This window comes from Pagrus major, chromosome 8 (assembly GCF_040436345.1).
Source record: "Pagrus major chromosome 8, Pma_NU_1.0".
NCBI lineage: Eukaryota > Metazoa > Chordata > Actinopteri > Spariformes > Sparidae > Pagrus > Pagrus major.
The window spans coordinates 803,206-821,552 of record NC_133222.1 but is presented as its reverse complement, the minus strand read 5'-3'; the positions used below and the strand labels follow the sequence as shown (position 1 = coordinate 821,552).

General features: G+C 46.1%; 2 protein-coding genes across 2 annotated transcripts in view; both read right to left on the bottom strand.

The window, feature by feature from the left end:
* The window catches only part of ambra1b (autophagy/beclin-1 regulator 1b), a 29,366-nt gene extending 26,664 nt beyond the window's left edge, over positions 1–2,702 (bottom strand). The window contains exon 1 of the mRNA XM_073471636.1: positions 2,419–2,702. The gene's annotated coding sequence lies outside the window, so the exon portion shown is untranslated. The remainder of the gene's footprint in view (positions 1–2,418) is intronic.
* Positions 2,703–4,303: 1,601 nt separating this feature from the next.
* On the bottom strand, positions 4,304–15,539 carry nox5 (NADPH oxidase, EF-hand calcium binding domain 5). The gene is made up of 15 exons (XM_073472571.1): positions 15,420–15,539; positions 14,947–15,097; positions 14,066–14,276; positions 12,606–12,843; positions 11,483–11,647; positions 10,515–10,682; positions 8,589–8,771; positions 8,313–8,445; positions 7,988–8,130; positions 7,565–7,609; positions 6,808–6,932; positions 6,307–6,391; positions 6,096–6,195; positions 5,852–6,018; positions 4,304–4,533 (listed from the first exon to the last, which is right to left on the bottom strand). The coding sequence occupies exons 1-15, from the start codon at positions 15,537–15,539 to the stop codon at positions 4,402–4,404; spliced, it is 2,166 nt and encodes a 721-aa protein (XP_073328672.1). The 3' UTR covers positions 4,304–4,401.
* Between the last annotated feature and the right edge of the window lie 2,808 nt (positions 15,540–18,347).

The window sequence follows — 18,347 nt, the reverse complement described above, 5'->3', positions numbered from 1 at the left end:
CAGCTGAAACCATCAGTCATTTAGTTCATTAGTCAGTTAACAGAAAATGAGATGGAAAAAATGTGTCAAGTCATTTTTGATGCTAAAACATTTTAAAGTTTCCAACTTCAGATGTTTTTTATGGTTTAGAGAAAAATAATCATCAGTGTCAGTCTGAAACAAAATGAGCTCCAACAGAAACATCCTGCTTTCACACTAACGACCGAGTCGCAATCATCTCTGACATCAGGCAGAAGAACAGCCGCAGCCTTCAGGGACTCTTTACTGACACTTTCCTGTTTATTTTACATTTCACTTTACTATTTTTACAGTGTGGTATCAAACTCTTACCAAAGTATCTCAATATTTCCTCCACCACCGGAAAACATTTATTTCAAGTCTAATTTAAGGAAAACCTCTGGAGCTCAAAGATATGGCTTTAACATAACACTGAAATATTAAGAGAAGTACTGGAACATGTAGAAAATGACATCACTTCACTGTAAAGCAGCTTTAAAACCAGGACAACACCAGATATCGTCTCATATCACCAGAACCAGATAATATCATATACTGACTGGGGACGGGACGATGGAAGATAATATTGTGGATCGCTATAAAAAACCCACACTGAGTCGATCATGGTGAGTTTTAGTGATCAGTATTAAGATAGTCATGAATATATTCACATGAATGAGTGTAAAAAGCTGACGTTGGTTTCCTGACTCAGTCTGAACTACGTCACCACGGCTGGAGGCTCAGCTCACATCGTGTTCACACTGACGACGGCCGAGAGACGAGGTCACCACCATTTATTGATCCTGTATTTGTGCAGGAAGAGCTGATGATTAATAATCACTGATTTAAAATTCTTTGTTTGTTTTGTTTTTCACTAACAAAGTTGCTCCTCTGTGATGCAATATAAATCCAGGTTCAGGTGACTCAGCACCGTGTCAGCTCTTATCTTAGACAATATTTTGATGGTTATCAGGATGATGTTGTGAGTCGCAGCAGGATAATCATGCCATGAGTTGATGACATCGTCCCGTGCTCAGTGTGGACCGTTACACCATCCTGCTTCACACGAGCACGTAGCATGTACATTGCAAACAGCCTGTAGTTGAGTGAGTTGGCACTGCTGCGACTGTAAACAGTGAACGTGAGCCAGTTCTTACTCAGTCTGCATGTTACCCTTTAAACACAGATGCAGTTTAGCTCCGATAGACGACCACGCACAGATCAACAGCAGGCTCCATGAATCACAAAGGCTTTCCACATTATCCTTCAACACACACACAACATCACAAACTGCTTTTAGATTCTGCCGTGTCATTTAATTTCAACATGTCTGTGAGGGCAGCAGGCTGAGGTTAGAGAAGTGGGACTGTAGCGTGAAAAGCAGCTGATGAGGTTCAGTCCCTCAACAAGTTTCACCGGGCTGCGATCCCACCTGCTCCAGCGGCCGGCGGCAGAGCTGTGGCCACTCTGCTCAGTTCACACTGTGAATGTGTGGAATGTTTTGGATCAGTATGAATGTGGAGGAGAGCGGCGCCGAGGGGGGACCGGTCCAACCAACTCTCACTGGGACATAAAGAGTTGGGACAAAAACACCAAACGCCTCAACAAGGATGACATTCAGCAAGAGATGACTTTACAGATGTAACTGAACATGATTTATATCATGGAAACTGCACCAGCTGTGTCCATCCACACTGACAACAGACAACAGCTACACTATAATATACACGTATACACACACACACACACACACTATAATCCTCTGTGGACACTGACAGCAGGGCCAAACAGGTTTAATACCTGCACCTGAAATATTGACAGCAGCCACCACCAACACGTCCTTTTACCTAAAACATGTTAATTCAAGTTATTCCTCCTAAAACCAACATTACTGCTGCTAATAACTCTGAGCCTCAAATCAGTGAGCAGCTCATCAGCGAGCAGCTCATCACACTTACAGCCTGCGACAGTCTGACTTGTGCTCCATTAACTGCACATTGTAAACAAGGAGCCGTTTGAGACGGAGGCCACAACACAATATATAACATATAACCAACTAACACACACACATTTGTTTCTGGCAGCAGTTTTAAACGTTAGCTGGATGTGTGCTTATGTTTCACTCTGGCTAACACGACAACCAGCTACACGTCAGCCTCCACAGGACCGTTAACTACCACCCCAATAGTTGATTTAGTTCACGTTAGCTCGCCTTTTAAACCCGTTCAGAGGCAGCTAACCGAGCTAAATTAGCCCATTCCGGATATAGTAACCAAGCCAACGATCTGAAAAACGAAGCGCCGACTCATTTGGGGTTTTAATAAGATTGGCGTCGATATACAAGCTTAGACACATTATTAAGGCAGGCGTTCAGAAATACAGTTATCTTAAGAAATCATTAAAACGAATTGTATGGCCTACCTTCCTTCATCGAGTCGCTCCCTGGCTGTGCCATCATAGGCGTTGCTAACAGGCTATCTTGAGTTAACAGTAGCTATGCTAGCTAGTTAGCTAGCTCGGCCAAAAACGGAAAATGTGGCCGCTGCAAATAATAAGCAGTCTAACGCTAACATCGGTGTTTTGCGGTTATTCTAGTGAACAGCGTCCATTGAAATCAACGCACAACATTCATATTATCTGAGGGAGGCGAAGAAAAATTGTTTTCTAAGGCATTGGTCCAATGTTTTACTAGCTGCCCGACGCGAAACTGCTACTGCGTAACTAGCTAGCTGCTAGCAAGTCACACAGACAGGCTTATCAACAGAGCGCCGAGAGCAGCTCATCAAACGCACCGTCACCTGCTTTCACCCAAAAATACATCTTTCACCGATGTGACCCAGGAACCCAATCAGACAATTAATCATCAGCACTTCTTAAATATTTTTAATTGTTTTGACATACTCATTTACTTAAATCCATTGGAAAATAACATCATTTGCTCCAGCAAGAGGCCACTCTTGCATCGACTAGGATCCCTGGAAATGGTCGTTTTCATCGGTCTGTTTTTTATTTTTTATTTTTTATTTCATTGAAGAAATTAAACTGGTTCATTAATGAAGTGAGCGAACTTATTATACATATTCAATTATACATTTTGGATATTAACATCTATAGAACATAGTCCAAATATAAAATGGTGCTTTGGTCTTTTTACTGAGAAACTGCTCATTAGTGAATTTAATCATGTTCAAGAGAAATTATCCAGCAGGTGGTTCATCAGGTCACTGTCACTGTTTCCTCTCATTCAGCTTATATTTCTTTTATTTGACTCTTTTAGATCATATTTTATTTTATTTTATTTTTATAATGTCGTGTTTCTTTTCTTGGTACCTTTCATGTCTGTGAAACACTTTGAATGTCTGCTCTTGTTAAAAGGTGCTGAACAGATAAACATGCTGCCGCAAACTGACACTTTTTACAAGGAAACAAACAACTTCATGTTCTGATTTAATGCTGAATTTACACGAAGGAGACGATGATTCAGAATCAGTCGGAGCCGTTTCACAACGTTTGTTCAGTTTCTCCTCATGAAACAACTCTTAGAATCAGAACATTTGTTCAGGGAGTCTGGTGCCACTGTGGTTACTGGTTCAGTGGTTGGATCAGTTGAAACAGACGGTTCAGACAGCTGCTGCTCACATCAGCAGGTTAGCAGAGAGCAGACGTGTCATTTACATCACAGTCGAGTAGGCGGTCCTTCAGTGTGGTCCAGGACACATGAGGTCCAGAACACCTCTGAACGTGGTCTGAGCGATCAGATCTCAGTGTGTCTCATTCACACCTGCACTGAGAGCTGTCCACCTGTGATCACATCGCTCCGGACAGATGTTGACTCCAGGTGTGAACAGGGTCAGCGACTGCTGTCGTACACGTCGGCGCCAGATGTTTAATGAAAGTTCAACGACATCACCAGAAAGTGATGAATGTTAAAAATCAATCAGACCAGAGGATTTTATCATTTAATGAGATTTTTAATAACGTGATTAATTCTCTATACATAAATGAGTCATCAGCACACCTACACAGGTACGTTATAATATATTATATAAATGATGCGTCAGCAGTAAAATCACACCAGTGCATATATGACTGAACAGCTAACACTCAGCAAACAGGCAGGAAACAACACAGGCGGCTGGTCGTGGAGAGAAAAAAGCACAGGGTGCAGAGCAAAGACACACACACACACACACACACACACACACACAGGCACACACACGCACGCACACACACACACACACACACACACACACACACACACACACACACACACACACACACACACACAGGCACACACACGCACACACACACACACACACGCACACACACACACACACACACACACACACACACACACACACAGTGGCACAGCAGGAGTCGTGTGTTGAACAGCAGGCGACCTCCTCAGAAGTTCTCCTTGTAGAAGTTGAAGCCGAAGTGTTCACACTGAGCTTTGATGACTTTGGCCAGAGCCGGAGAGCCGCAGTAAAACACGTGCACTTTCCCTTTGTTCTCCTCGGACACCTTCTGAAACACCTGACACACACACAACACCACCAACAGGTGTGACTGAGGAGTCTGCAGAGATCATCACAGCACTGGAAACCAAAGAGGACGTCTACCTTAAACCAGCAGAAACACTGCCAGTGATGATGTTCAAAACCAGAAAGACGTCCAACTTATTAAACAAGAAAATAATAAGAAAATATAAACCGGCCCTCATCAAACGAGGGACAGGTAACAGCACGTCGGTATAAAACAGTCAAACACTGCGTCTGTAAATACGACCTGCTCAGATTCTGCCGCTTCCTTCAAAACAACAAACAGGACCAAAGATCGAAAACAGGACTGATCGGTGTTAATCTGCCCTCATACTGAACCTCATGTCCTGAAACCTCAGTGAAACCAGGTCAGCTCAGGTCCGTCATGAATATCAACACTTCACCATAAAGATGTGAAAAGGAAATTAAAATAATGTTCAGTCTCATCAGTGAGTCTGTGTGAGTCACCTGCCCAGGTGACAGAGCTACACTCATTCTGTCAACATCTGGTTCAACACAGTGAAACTACAGCGGATATTAATGACTGAAAATAAAACTGATTTATTGTTTTAATTCAATGACTGCAAACATTCAGCAACAGCTATCTAAATGATCTCATGACATCTCTGACATGACGAGCTGCACATCAGAAAGTTATTATCTGATATGAAGTTATTTTTTTGGCCTTTATATGGCTTTATTGACAGAACAGCTGAAGATACCCCGGGGACCGGGGCTGGGACTCGAGCCCGGGGCCTCTGTACACGGGACGCCTGCTCTACCAGCTGAGCTAAACGCCGCCCCATATATATATATATGATTTTTTTTGCAGAAAATCTGCGACGTGAACTGAGAAAAGTTCTGAATTCTGGGTGAGTTTGTGGGGAACGACCGCTCTGAGAAGCTGTGATGGACACGTGTCCATATTTTCTGATATTTGAACCTAAACGATACGACGAGGCACATTCAGTGTTTGATTAAACACAGTTTATCATTTCTACCTCTCAATCAAAACAATGACAACAAGAGATGTAGTCGGACGTCATGAAGTGATGTGAGATCAACAGCCATCGCTCAGACGTCACTCAGACGAGGTGTTTTAAAGTTTCGTCTCGTTCGCCCTCCTCCCTCTCTGACTCTCTCCTGACGACTGAACGAACCTCGAGCAAAAGTATTTCCTCACTTTCTGTTTCTGTTTAATTCAGAAATGTCACATTATTATCTTATTAAGAAGTCTGCGTGTTGAAAGTCTGCTGTTTCTAACGTTGGACACGCTCACGGTTATGAAGCTCTGGCTGACTGTGTGTCCTCACCTTCCCCCACTCAGGTCGTCCAGGCTGGGTTCTGGTCCTCAGTCCAGTGATGGAGTCTCTCTTCTCTTTCTTGGCCAGAAGGTCCAGCGCCATCTGCAGGCCGATGGCCTTCATGTCATTCTTACTGAGAGCAGACGTCATGTACATGTGCATCTCCAGGAAGCGACCTGACAGACAGCAGAGTTTCGTCAGAGCTTTGATTCTCTTTCTCTACGTATCGCTCTACTTATTCACTCTGTCCCACCTTCTGGCTCCTCGTCAGCCTGGTCCATCTCCAGTTTGGTCAGTAAGCTGACAAACCATTCGAATGACTTCTGGTCTCTGTTGATCCAGATGAAGTCGACCTGCAGGGTCCAAAACAGACGCACGTCCACACCTGTTCCCATCAAACACGCTCTCTGAATCATTTCATTAACCTGATGTGTGACAGCGGACCCTCGCTGGGGTTTTCTTACTTTGCGTAGCTTCATGTCGCTGTCTTTGATGTTTTCACACCAGGAGTAGTTACAGTTGGGACAGTTCTGCTTCCTCCTGCGATATCTGCAACAAACAACATCACTTAGTTTTACACACACTCGAAGAACTTAAAGAACAACCATCTGTCCACTGCAGCCCTCTGATCCGACCTCCTGTCCAACAGTTCAGACCAGAAACATGTCCCACAGCTCGTTCTCAGGCAGACAGAAGCTGTGCAGTGAGTGTGTGATGGTTTAACAGACAATCAGCAGCTAAACAACACGTCATTATCTCTTAAAGGAACAGTTCACTGAATACTGAAAATCCAGGTGAAGTCTCGTAGTCCACAGAACATTTCTGGAGCTTCACAGTAAAACTGCAAAACACCTGAAGCAGCTGGAGACTTGATTTAAAACATCAGACGTCTCCATGCAGCTCTGCTGAGATCACAGAGATCACAACCGGATGTGACACAGAGGAGTCAGAGTCGGACATCTCACCGGTACATGATGCTCTGCAGGATGGAGGCGAACGGTGTGATGCCGATACCGGCCCCGATCAGGACCGCGTGCTCCGAGGCAAAGATCTGTCTCGTAGGAGTCCCATACGGTCCGTCCACATAACACTGACACACAACACAGAATACTGCGTCTTAACACTTTCACACAACATTATCAGGTATTACATTTACAGCATTGAAGGAGTTTTTATATTATAGACTTTATAGACTTTGATATCAACATCTGTCCGGAGCGATGTGATCACAGGTGGACAGCTCTCAGTGCAGGTGTGAATGAGACACACTGAGATCTGATCGCTCAGACCACGTTCAGAGGTGTTCTGGACCTCATGTGTCCTGGACCACACTGAAGGACCGCCTACTCGACTGTGATGTAAATGACATGTCTGCTCTCTGCTAACCTGCTGATGTGAGCAGCAGCTGTCTGAACCGTCTGTTTCAACTGATCCAACCACTGAACCAGTAACCACAGTGGCACCAGACTCCCTGAACAAATGTTCTGATTCTAAGAGTTGTTTCATGAGGAGAAACTGAACAAACGTTGTGAAACGCTGTCTCTGACTAATTCTTCATTATTTGGGCCTCCTAGTAAATTCAGCAGATGTTGAAGTTCTGTCTTTGTGTCGGGTCCGGTGTGATCAGCCTCTAAGAGTTTAAAATCCTTTTGGTGTTTTAAATGTAAATGTCCGTTATCGTGTGTTCTTCATGTGCTGATGCTGAACGGTGTGTTTGCTCACCTTAATGTTGCAGAACCTGTGATTCTCACCAAACTTGGCAGAAACCTGCAGTTTCACGAGGAGAGAAAGTTAATCTTCTCAAAAACTTTAAAACTATTTGTAAAATAACCGTGGCTGATATTTGTGAACGACCTCTCTGAGTGGAGGAGCCTCTCCTCTCTCTGCCGGCCCCAGCTCGTCTGGAAGAGGCTCCTCCGGCACCTCAGATCCAGACATCGGGTCCGGGACCACGTCGGTCCGGGGGCCGTTCTGACGGTACATCATCAGCTCGATGGCGTCGTCCTCATTAGAAGCGACCGCTCCATTACAGTTTGTAGAGCTGAACAAGTCCTCCTGTGAGGAGATCACAGGTAAGACACAGGTGGAACGTGTGTGTGTGTGTGTGTGTGTGTGTGTGTGTGTGTGTGTGTGTGTGTGTTGAACCTGGGCCTTCAGCAGCTGTCTGTGGTTCCTCAGGCTGGTGGCCAGTCTCTTGGGACTGACTGTCTGGCTCTCAGGTTGTCTGAAGTACTCGTACAGACGGTTGGTCCACTGACCCATCGAGCGGATGTGGAGCCACAGAGAATCTGCAGGTCAAAGGTCACCACAGTAAAGTACTGGTACCAGCCTTAAAGGAACAGTTCACTCAAACATGTAAACTCAGTCATCATCTCCTCCCCCCATGCTGATGGAAAGTCAGGCGAAGTTTAGTTTTCTGGAGCTTCACAGCACAACAGCAACAGAACTTGAGGGAACAGGTGAGGTGTACCTGACTGCTCTGGAGCGCTGCTGATGGTGAACGGATGCCACTCGTACTTTGCGATCACTGGGATGTTGATGTAGATGTAATCTCCAGGTTTGAAATGGAAGAACTGAGGCCGTCTGATCACCAGGTGAGTCACCTGAACACAGGAAGAACACAGCCCGAATAAAAACTGAGACGATATCAGACACGTGAAGGTCTGAGACCGAGTTGAGGTAAAGCTGCACCTAACTTCAATCGTCCTCGGTTACTGGATAACTAATTAAATCAACTTCTGGTCACCTTGGACGGCAGCAGGTTGACCTCCACGATGTAAAGACCTCCCATACGAGAAACAGCGATTCCTACGATCTTCTCCAGCAGGAAGAGCAAACCAGGAACCACAAACCACTTCCAGAAGTTTGCACAGTGAACCATGAGCAGAGACCACACCCACACGTAGGACAGGTGAGACCAGTAAAACACCTGCAGGACGAACAGGCAGCTGTTAGAACGACTGAGACGGAAACATTCAAGTGTTCAGTCAAAGAAAAGATGAAGATGTGATGATGTTTGATGTGACAGTGCTGCAGTAACTGACTGAGACACAAGAGGGAGCCGATCACACACAACACACACTGTGAGAGGACGTCGCAGGAAAAACAAGCTTATTATGGGATGTCACCACCTGCTGGGTACGGCAACACGACTCGGACAAACAGAACTGCAGTCAAGCTGGTTCATGATTACAAGAAGACATAAAAATCAATAAACTCAGAAATGAATAAATAAAATGGAAAATTAAATGTCAAAGTAAATTAGTAGAGTTAGTAGAGTTAATATAAAGATAATTAATTAATTCAATACCGGACCTGAACACCTCCTCCACACACCGGACCTGAACACCTCCTCCATACAGTGGACCTGAACACCTCCTCCACACACCGGACCTGAACACCTCCTCCACACACCGGACCTCAACACCTCCTCCATACACCGGACCTGAACACCTCCTCCATACAGCGGACCTGAACACCTCCTCCACACACCGGACCTCAACACCTCCTCCATACACCGGACCTGAACACCTCCTCCATACACCGGACCTGAACACCTCCTCCACACACCGGACCTGAACACCTCCTCCACACACCGGACCTGAACACCTCCTCCACACACCGGACCTGAACACCTCCTCCACACACCGGACCTCAACACCTCCTCCACACACCGGACCTGAACACCTCCTCCACACACCGGACCTCAACACCTCCTCCACACACCGGACACTGAACACCTCCTCCACACACCGGACCTCAACACCTCCTCCATACACCGGACCTGAACACCTCCTCCACACAGCGAACCTCAACACCTCCTCCACACACCGGACCTGAACACCTCCTCCATACAACGGACCTGAACACCTCCTCCACACACCGGACCTCAACACCTCCTCCACACACCGGACCTGAACACCTCCTCCACACACCGGACCTCAACACCTCCTCCACACACCGGACACTGAACACCTCCTCCACACACCGGACCTCAACACCTCCTCCATACAGTGGACCTGAACACCTCCTCCACACACCAGACCTGAACACCTCCTCCATACAGTGGACCTGAACACCTCCTCCATACAGTGGACCTGAACACCTCCTCCATACACCGGACCTGAACACCTCCTCCATACAGTGGACCTGAACACCTCCTCCACACACCGGACCTCAACACCTCCTCCACACACCGGACCTCAACACCTCCTCCACACACCGGACCTCAACACCTCCTCCACACACCGGACCTGAACACCTCCTCCACACACCGGACCTGAACACCTCCTCCACACACCGGACCTCAACACCTCCTCCATACAGTGGACCTGAACACCTTCTCCACACAGCGGACCTGAACACCTCCTCCACACACCGGACCTGAACACCTCCTCCACACACCGGACCTGAACACCTCCTCCACACACCGGACCTCAACACCTCCTCCACACACCGGACCTCAACACCTCCTCCACACACCGGACCTGAACACCTCCTCCACACACCGGACCTGAACACCTCCTCCACACACCGGACCTGAACACCTTTCTCCACACAGCGGACCTGAACACCTCCTCCACACACCGGACCTGAACACCTCCTCCACACACCGGACCTGAACACCTCCTCCACCTGCGACAAACACATGGTCGGCATCGTTGACTCTTACTTCAAAATGTCCGCTGCGTCGTACGAAGGTGCTGGAGCAGAGCACCATGAGGCAGATGACCACCTGCAGGACGACCCCGGTCACCGACGCCGTGCCCTTCACCCAGCCGATCCCCGGCCTGGTGGTCAGCAGGTACTCCCACACACTGAACTCACTGCGCTCTGACAGCTGCACTGAAACACACACACACACACACACACACACACACACACACACACACCTGAGTTACTTCACCTGTGTGTGTCGTTTTCATCAAATCATATAAATATAAATCAGAAATTAATAAATGAGGTCATAAAATATAAACAAAAACTGACGAGCTGTGACTTCACACAGACGGATGTGTCACCGGGTTAAAGGTGAAATATAAAGATTTAAAAATTAACTCAAATTAAAAACAGGATGTGAAAAAAAGCTATTTTGACAGAATTAAGATTTTTTCAGTTTTGCTGAGATATCTACTGAAGTTAGCATGCTAACCGGTTGGCCCTGACACATCCAGTCCAAAGGTCCTGTGCTAGCAGTGTAAACATGAACACTCCCCTGTGGCTCTGAGCTCCCAGTCTGGATCGCTAGATGCACAGCTAACTGAGATTTTTAGCTAACAGCAGCTACAGTTAGCAGTTACTCTGGTGATATGCTGCCCCCTTTTTGTTTGTACTGCGCCTTTAACAACATGATGTGACAAAATTAGGAAGCAAAAATAAAAAGTAAAATAAATAAGTTCTAAAAATGAATCAATTTAATATTTAATCTCTTAAATACTTCATTGAAGGAACTTGTTGCCCTGTGGCTGCAGGTCTCCACATAGAAAACTACAGTTAACTCATCAGGAGTTTGTTCTAGCTGCAGTCTGTCCACAGAACAGAGTTTTATCACATGTTTGTTTGAAATAAGAGGAAACGAAGCTCCGGTCCGTCTCTTATCACGTGACATGAACCTCGAGCAGCAACTCTTCTCATCGACGCTGAGTTTGTACCGAAGTTGAGGACGTGAGCGGTGGTGTGCACCAGCGTGTAGCAGAGGATGGCGTAGCCCACGATCTGATGCAGCAGGATGTTCTGGTCCAGAGGTAAGACCCTCACAACCCAGGTCGCCCTCAGCCAGGTGAGAAAGCGCCGCAGCATCAGCACCTGCACACACACACACACACGCACACACGCACACACGCACACACGCACACAGACAGACAGATATATATTATAGTTATCATTTTCATTCTCTATTTAAGAAATAATGAAATATTAATTAAATACATTTTTTTCACGTGGTACTGTTCAGATTTACGTTTAGTTTCAGTCTGGTTAAATGTGCTGTTGTCAACCTGTGACAGCTGTTGTTAACGTGTGACAGCTGTTGTTAACGTGTGACAGCTGTTGTTAACCTGTGACAGCTGTTGTTAACGTGTGACAGCTGTTGTTAACCTGTGACAGCTGTTGTTAACCTGTGACAGCTGTTGTTAACGTGTGACAGCTGTTGTTAACCTGTGACAGCTGTTGTTAACCTGTGACAGCTGTTGTTAACGTGTCACAGCTGTTGTTAACGTGTCACAGCTGTTGTTAACTTGCGACAGCTGTTGTTAACGTGTGACAGCTGTTGTTAACGTGTGACAGCTGTTGTTAACCTGTGACAGCTGTTGTTAACGTGTCACAGCTGTTGTTAACGTGTCACAGCTGTTGTTAACTTGCGACAGCTGTTGTTAACGTGTGACAGCTGTTGTTAACGTGTGACAGCTGTTGTTAACGTGTGACAGCTGTTGTTAACCTGTGACAGCTGTTGTTAACGTGTGACAGCTGTTGTTAACCTGTGATAGCTGTTGTTAACCTGTGACAGCTGTTGTTAACCTCTGACAGCTGTTGTTAACCTCTGACAGCTGTTGTTAACGTGTGACAGCTGTTGTTAACCTGTGACAGCTGTTGTTAACCTGTGACAGCTGTTGTTAACGTGTGACAGCTGTTGTTAACCTGTGACAGCTGTTGTTAACGTGTGACAGCTGTTTCTCTGCACTGTTAAAAAACACTTTGTGCTTCAGAAATATGATTATGTCATGTAAGCACCCGTCCTGTCTCCCGTGTGCCGGCCGGGCCGTACCATGACGAAGGTGCAGTTGAAGTTGAGACACTGTCCGCAGCCCTTGGCCACCATGTACCAGGCCCCCCCCTGACTGTGCTGCAGCATGGCCCCCACAAACAGCAGCAGGCTGAGGCAGGCGTACAGACACAGGAAGAGCAGCTTCCGGCTGTTGTTGTGCCAGTAGGCTCGAGTCAGGTAACGAGGAGCGTGTCGCTTCTTCTGGTCCAGATCAGGAGGCTTCAACCAGTTAGCAGCACTGAGGAGGAGAGGATGGGCGAGAGAGGCGTTGTTAACATGTTGCTAACCTAAGCAGTCAAAACAACCAGAGGAAAAGAAAAGAAGAAGACAGAGGAGGACTCAACTAAACAAACCAGAAGACTAAGTGACAACTACTGGACACTGACAGTAAGTTTTAACACTTTAAATTACAAATAAATTACAAATAAAATCCCAACTGAAATATTAAAGCTAACAGCTAACTAGCTTACACTAGCTAAATAACAGTTGGGCGGTTGCCTAGCAACAGCATCAGTGGCAGTAGTGGCAGCAGTGGCAACTTTCCTGTCATAAATCAAAAGTCCGAGCCCTCAGAGAGTTACCTGCTGTATCATGATGTCTACCTGCTCTGAGGCAATAAAATATCCCCCAGCTGTAAAAAGCAGGACCGCAAATATAAATAACAAGTTCTCCGGGAAAGACCAGAAACACTCTTTCTCGACCTGTACAAAGATGGGAGGGCATGTAGCTTAATCTTCTACACTGATGAAGCTTGTGCCTGGCTGGATGTCATCAGCTCCCACTACTCCTCAGTAAAGAGCAGAGACTGCACAGACACACAGAGGCAGAAGGGCTGAAATTATCCTGCTCATGGACTCCAACGGGAAGTTGCTAGATGAACAGACACTTTTCCCCCGTGCCCTAACACCCAGAGAGCCCTGGAGCTCTTGACCGTGGCTGAGCTGGGATCACCCAGCCATATTATCGTCCACACAGGCACCAACGACCTAACGGCCCAACAGGAGAGAGTACAACGTTTGTTCAGTTTCTCCTCATGAAACAACTCTTAAAATCACTACATTTGTTAAGGGAGTCTGGTGATGTTGTAGTGACTAGTTCAATGGTTGGATCAGTTCAAACAGACAGAGTGTTCACAAACAGCTGCTGCTGACACTGTCTTCTCCTTCTCCTTCTCCTTCTTCTTCCTCTGAATGTGGTCTGAGTGATCAGATCTCAAACCCTCACCTGTACGTAGAGCTGTCCACCTGTGATCACATCACTCAGACACATGGTGACATCAGGTGTGAGTTATTTTTCTCCTTCTGTTCCACACTTCAGAGAAATATTCATTAAAGCGCCAATAAAAAATTTAATCTGCAGATCTATAAAATTCCAAATATAACAATCATTTGTTCTTCTTCTTCATGTTCTGTCGACTGGACGCAGCAGTGTGAAAGCTGACTTCATTAACGGTTTCTGACCTGATGGTGAGGTTCTCCATGACCTCGGGGAAGTTCTCCAGCTCGGCTTTGAGCTCCTCGAAGGTGATGGCGCCGCTGTTGTCTTTATCGGCCGACTCGAACAACGCCAGAGTCAAATCATCCAGCTTCTCCTCCGGCAGAGAGATGGCGCTCTCACGCAGACACGACTTCAAAACTGTTCGCAGCTCGTCCGGATCGATGGAACCGCTGCCTGCAAGCAGACAGTAGTAGAAGAACAACTTTATTCATTCACAGTCATTAACATCAGAACATAACACGTGTTGTATGTTTCACACTGACAGGATGAATGTTTGAATGTTTGAGGTTCAGGCTGGAGAACGTCTGACACCAGACGTCCGTTAATATGGTTCATATTTTTTGTGAACGGGTCCCCTGCTGGCCTGCACTCACATTGCTCCGGTCCCAACCGGGCCTGGGCACGGGTACCTGTTGTCCATATGTCATCACATGGTAGTGCGGTCGCAGCACAGTGGAGAACAGAGAACAGGACCTTACTGACGTGCTGTGGTCACACACGGCCTCTCACATCCCTGGATTTCTTGATTATGCAAGGTGGGATAATTCGCAAAGATTATACATCACGTCCACGTTGCATGCTCGTGCTCGTGCTCGTGCTCGTGCTCGTGCATGAGCAACCGTACCGCGCTGAGGCCATAGCACACCTCTTCCAACCACGTAAATATTAAGTACCAACTAATGAAGAACTGGTCTGTGAGCTGCAACCTGTTTTAATTAGTGATGATGAAAGCGATTACAACTCATCTTCCACACGACATTAGCTCAAAATCCTGTGTGTGTGTGTGTGTGTGTGTGTGTGTGTGTGTGTGTGTGTGTGTGTGTGTGTGTGTGAGATCACTGACCGTCCACATCGTACACCTGGAAGAGGAACTTGAGTTTGTCCGTCTCGCTGCCGTGGATCAGCATGTCCAGAGCTTTGAGCAGCTCGTCCAGACTGATGGAGCTGCTGCCGTCCGAGTCGAACAGAGCAAAGAAACGCTCGGCGAAGAACGACTGCAGACGACACGACCAACATCATCATCATCATCATCACAGATTCATCTGATCATCATCATCATCATCATCACAGATTCATCTGATCATCATCATCATCATCATCATCACAGATTCATCTGATCATCATCATCATCATCACAGATTCATCTGATCATTACTTTTACTGCATGAAAACTGCTCTACTTTACTATATGAAGCTTACTGTACTTGTGTGCTTTTACTTCAGTAGGATATTTCATGCAGGTCATTTACTCTACTTTTAATAGTACTCTGACTTCAGTAAAGTAACTGATTACTTGCTCCGGCCCGTCTTTCTCACCTCTTTGACCTTGAGAGCAGTTTTAAACTCGTCGAGGTCGATCTCTTTGTCGTCTCCGGCGATGCTCTCAAACTGTTTGGTCATCCACTCCAGCCAGCGAGCGTCCTCGTCCAGACTCATGGTGACCCGCTCTGAGGCTGGCCGACACAGACCAGAATTAAAGGACAGACAGGACACATGCATCTGTCAGTTTGTGACATGGGTCAGAACAGAACAGTCAGGCTGAACTCAGTATCGTAGCTCACAGTAATAATGTGAACATGTAAATGTTTGGCAGGTTTAATGTTTAAACAGAACTGAGCCCTGAGGAGAACCACAGCTAGAGTTATAACCCTTTTCAACTGAGGCGGTTCAGGTGCTGGTTCAGAGCCAGTGCCTACTCTGGTAAACTGTCAGTCAGGTTCCAGAGTGGCTCCAACAGTTTGCTGTGAGAACCACTTATGTCGGGTTATCTTGACCACAGACCAACTAAAACTGCTTATGACCGCCATTTTAACAACCAGAGCTACTGTAGCGAGTTCTGACTCTGTTTTCAGTGATGGAAGCAGCAGGTCCGAGGACCGGTCATGTCTGGATGTGTTCGTGCAGAGTCAGCAGTAACACTCGCAAAGACTGGATCATATTGGTTCTGCCACAGTTGTTCAGACGTATACAGTGACTGAATGATGTGACTCTACGGTGGCTCTCATGCCCGTGGAAAAAGCAAACCGGTCCTTAAAGTGTTCACAGGTTGAACCAACTTTAAACCAGAACCAGCACCAGCCCAGAACCAGCACCTGGTTCACTTGGGTTGAACTGGGGTATTTGTGAAGCTGCTCATCCCTCATCAGTTAACTCAAACAGTTCTGTGTCTGAGCTGCTCAGCAGCAACATTTCATCTCATTTACCACAAAAATCCCACGATGTCTCGGTAACGACCCGGCTGTCTGTGAGGCCCGGCTCAGCTCCAGTGACCAACCTTCACCAACAGCTGAAGTCCTGCGGACGTCCTGCTGTATTCCTACAGAGAGACTATTGATAGACGTTTACATGTTACCATGGAGACGTCAACCACAGAGAGACAGAAACAACCGAGGCCAGAAATGTTTCCCATAAAAACTGAAGGAACACAGAACCTCCCGCTTTATTCTGAAGTTCTGCAAATATTATTATATTATACAAAAACTGTGACTTAAGAAAAGAGAGGAACAGCTCACACCATCAGAGCTGCAACAACCCAAATCATCTTCATTACTCATTAATCTGCTCATTATGTTGGTCCGTTAACAAAATCCTAAAGCACAATGTGACCTCATCACGTCTTAAAGATATTCAGTTGAACAACAAGTATTAATGATCAGTTCAGATCAATTAATTGACTGTGTCATAACTGGACGACCTGCTCCATTATCAGTAGATAAAGACAGAAGCTGATGACACCTGAGACGTTAAAGTTTTACCTGCAGCAGTGAGACCGGCGCCGTCCTCAGCTCCGACTGCTTCAGTCCTCAGTTTGATGTTTCTGTGAGCCGCTCGCTGCTTTTCTTCTCCTCCTGTTCTTCAGTCGCTGTCAGCTGGAGCTGACAGGCCGCCGCCCAGCGAGCTGCCGCGAAGAGACGAGACGAGGTGAGGAAGAAGAAACACAACGAGCAGAGAAACAAAAACAGATCAGCTGATAATGAGAGCCAAACACAGCAAGACCTCCATCATTTCTACATCAGCTGACAAAGATCAATTATTATAGTTCTACTGTTGGTTCATTTTCCACATCATCCTCTCCATCGATCAGCTGATCACTCGTCCAACAGATGAGGAAATATTGTGGGAAAGAAATAGCAGCAGAATTTGTGTCAGGCTGCAGTGAGTCTTCAGACGTCGTTACTGTCACAGAGGAAAAAACACAATAATCACATCTGAATCATTTTCACTTAAAAAATGATGAATAATCAATAATGAAAATGACTTTTATTATTTTTTAAACAATTCATCAAAAATAACGACAAAGACAATTATGACTTATAGAACTCATCTATAAATCACACTGATGATGACACAAACACACAAACACAAAATATAAATAATACAAATAAACAAACTTGGCTTTAAAGGAACAGTTCATATAAACAGTCACTCAGTCATCTGATGATATAAAGTCAGGCTCAGTCATCATCTCCTCCTGATGATATAAAGTCAGGCTCAGCCATCATCTCCTCCTGATGATATAAAGTCAGGCTCAGCCATCATCTCCTCCTGATGATATAAAGTCAGGCTCAGCCATCATCTCCTCCTGATGATATAAAGTCAGGCTCAGCCATCATCTCCTCCTGATGATATAAAGTCAGGCTCAGTCATCTCCTCCTGATGATATAAAGTCAGGCTCAGCCATCATCTCCTCCTGATGATATAAAGTCAGGCTCAGTCATCATCTCCTCCTGATGATATAAAGTCAGGCTCAGTCATCTCCTCCTGATGATATAAAGTCAGGCTCAGTCATCATCTCCTCCTGATGATATAAAGTCAGGCTCAGCCATCGTCTCCTCCTGATGATATAAAGTCAGGCTCAGCCATCATCTCCTCCTGATGATATAAAGTCAGGCTCAGCCATCATCTCCTCCTGATGATATAAAGTCAGGTGAAGTCTCGTAGTCCACAGAACATTTCTGGAGCTTCACAGTAAAACAGAGTTGCAGCGTTCTGCTGAACAGCTGAAGCAGCTGGAGATGATTTAAACATCAGATGTCTCCATGCAGCTCGTCTGTGATCTCAGAGATCACAACCTGATCTGAGATGTTGGATTACAGCAGATCTGATGTTTCTTTGGTTGTTCCGTTGTTGTAAATGGTCCTCAGGGTTTGTGACCTTGTGAGGCTGACAGTTTCTTGGAGCTTTGTGGGTTCTGTCGGGTTCTGCTGGGGTGGCATGGCTCATCGAGTGCTCATGCTGCTGTGG

Excerpts from the sequence above, each read along its gene's own strand:
- nox5 (XM_073472571.1), bottom strand. The coding sequence starts at position 15,539 with ATGAGTCTGGACGAGGACGCTCGCTGGCTGGAGTGGATGACCAAACAG. Across the intron at positions 11,648-12,605 it reads TCAACTGCACCTTCGTCATG|GTGCTGATGCTGCGGCGCTT; the intron begins GTACGGCCCGGC and ends GTGTGTGTGCAG. Across the intron at positions 8,772-10,514 it reads GACGCAGCGGACATTTTGAA|GTGTTTTACTGGTCTCACCT; the intron begins GTAAGAGTCAAC and ends TTCGTCCTGCAG.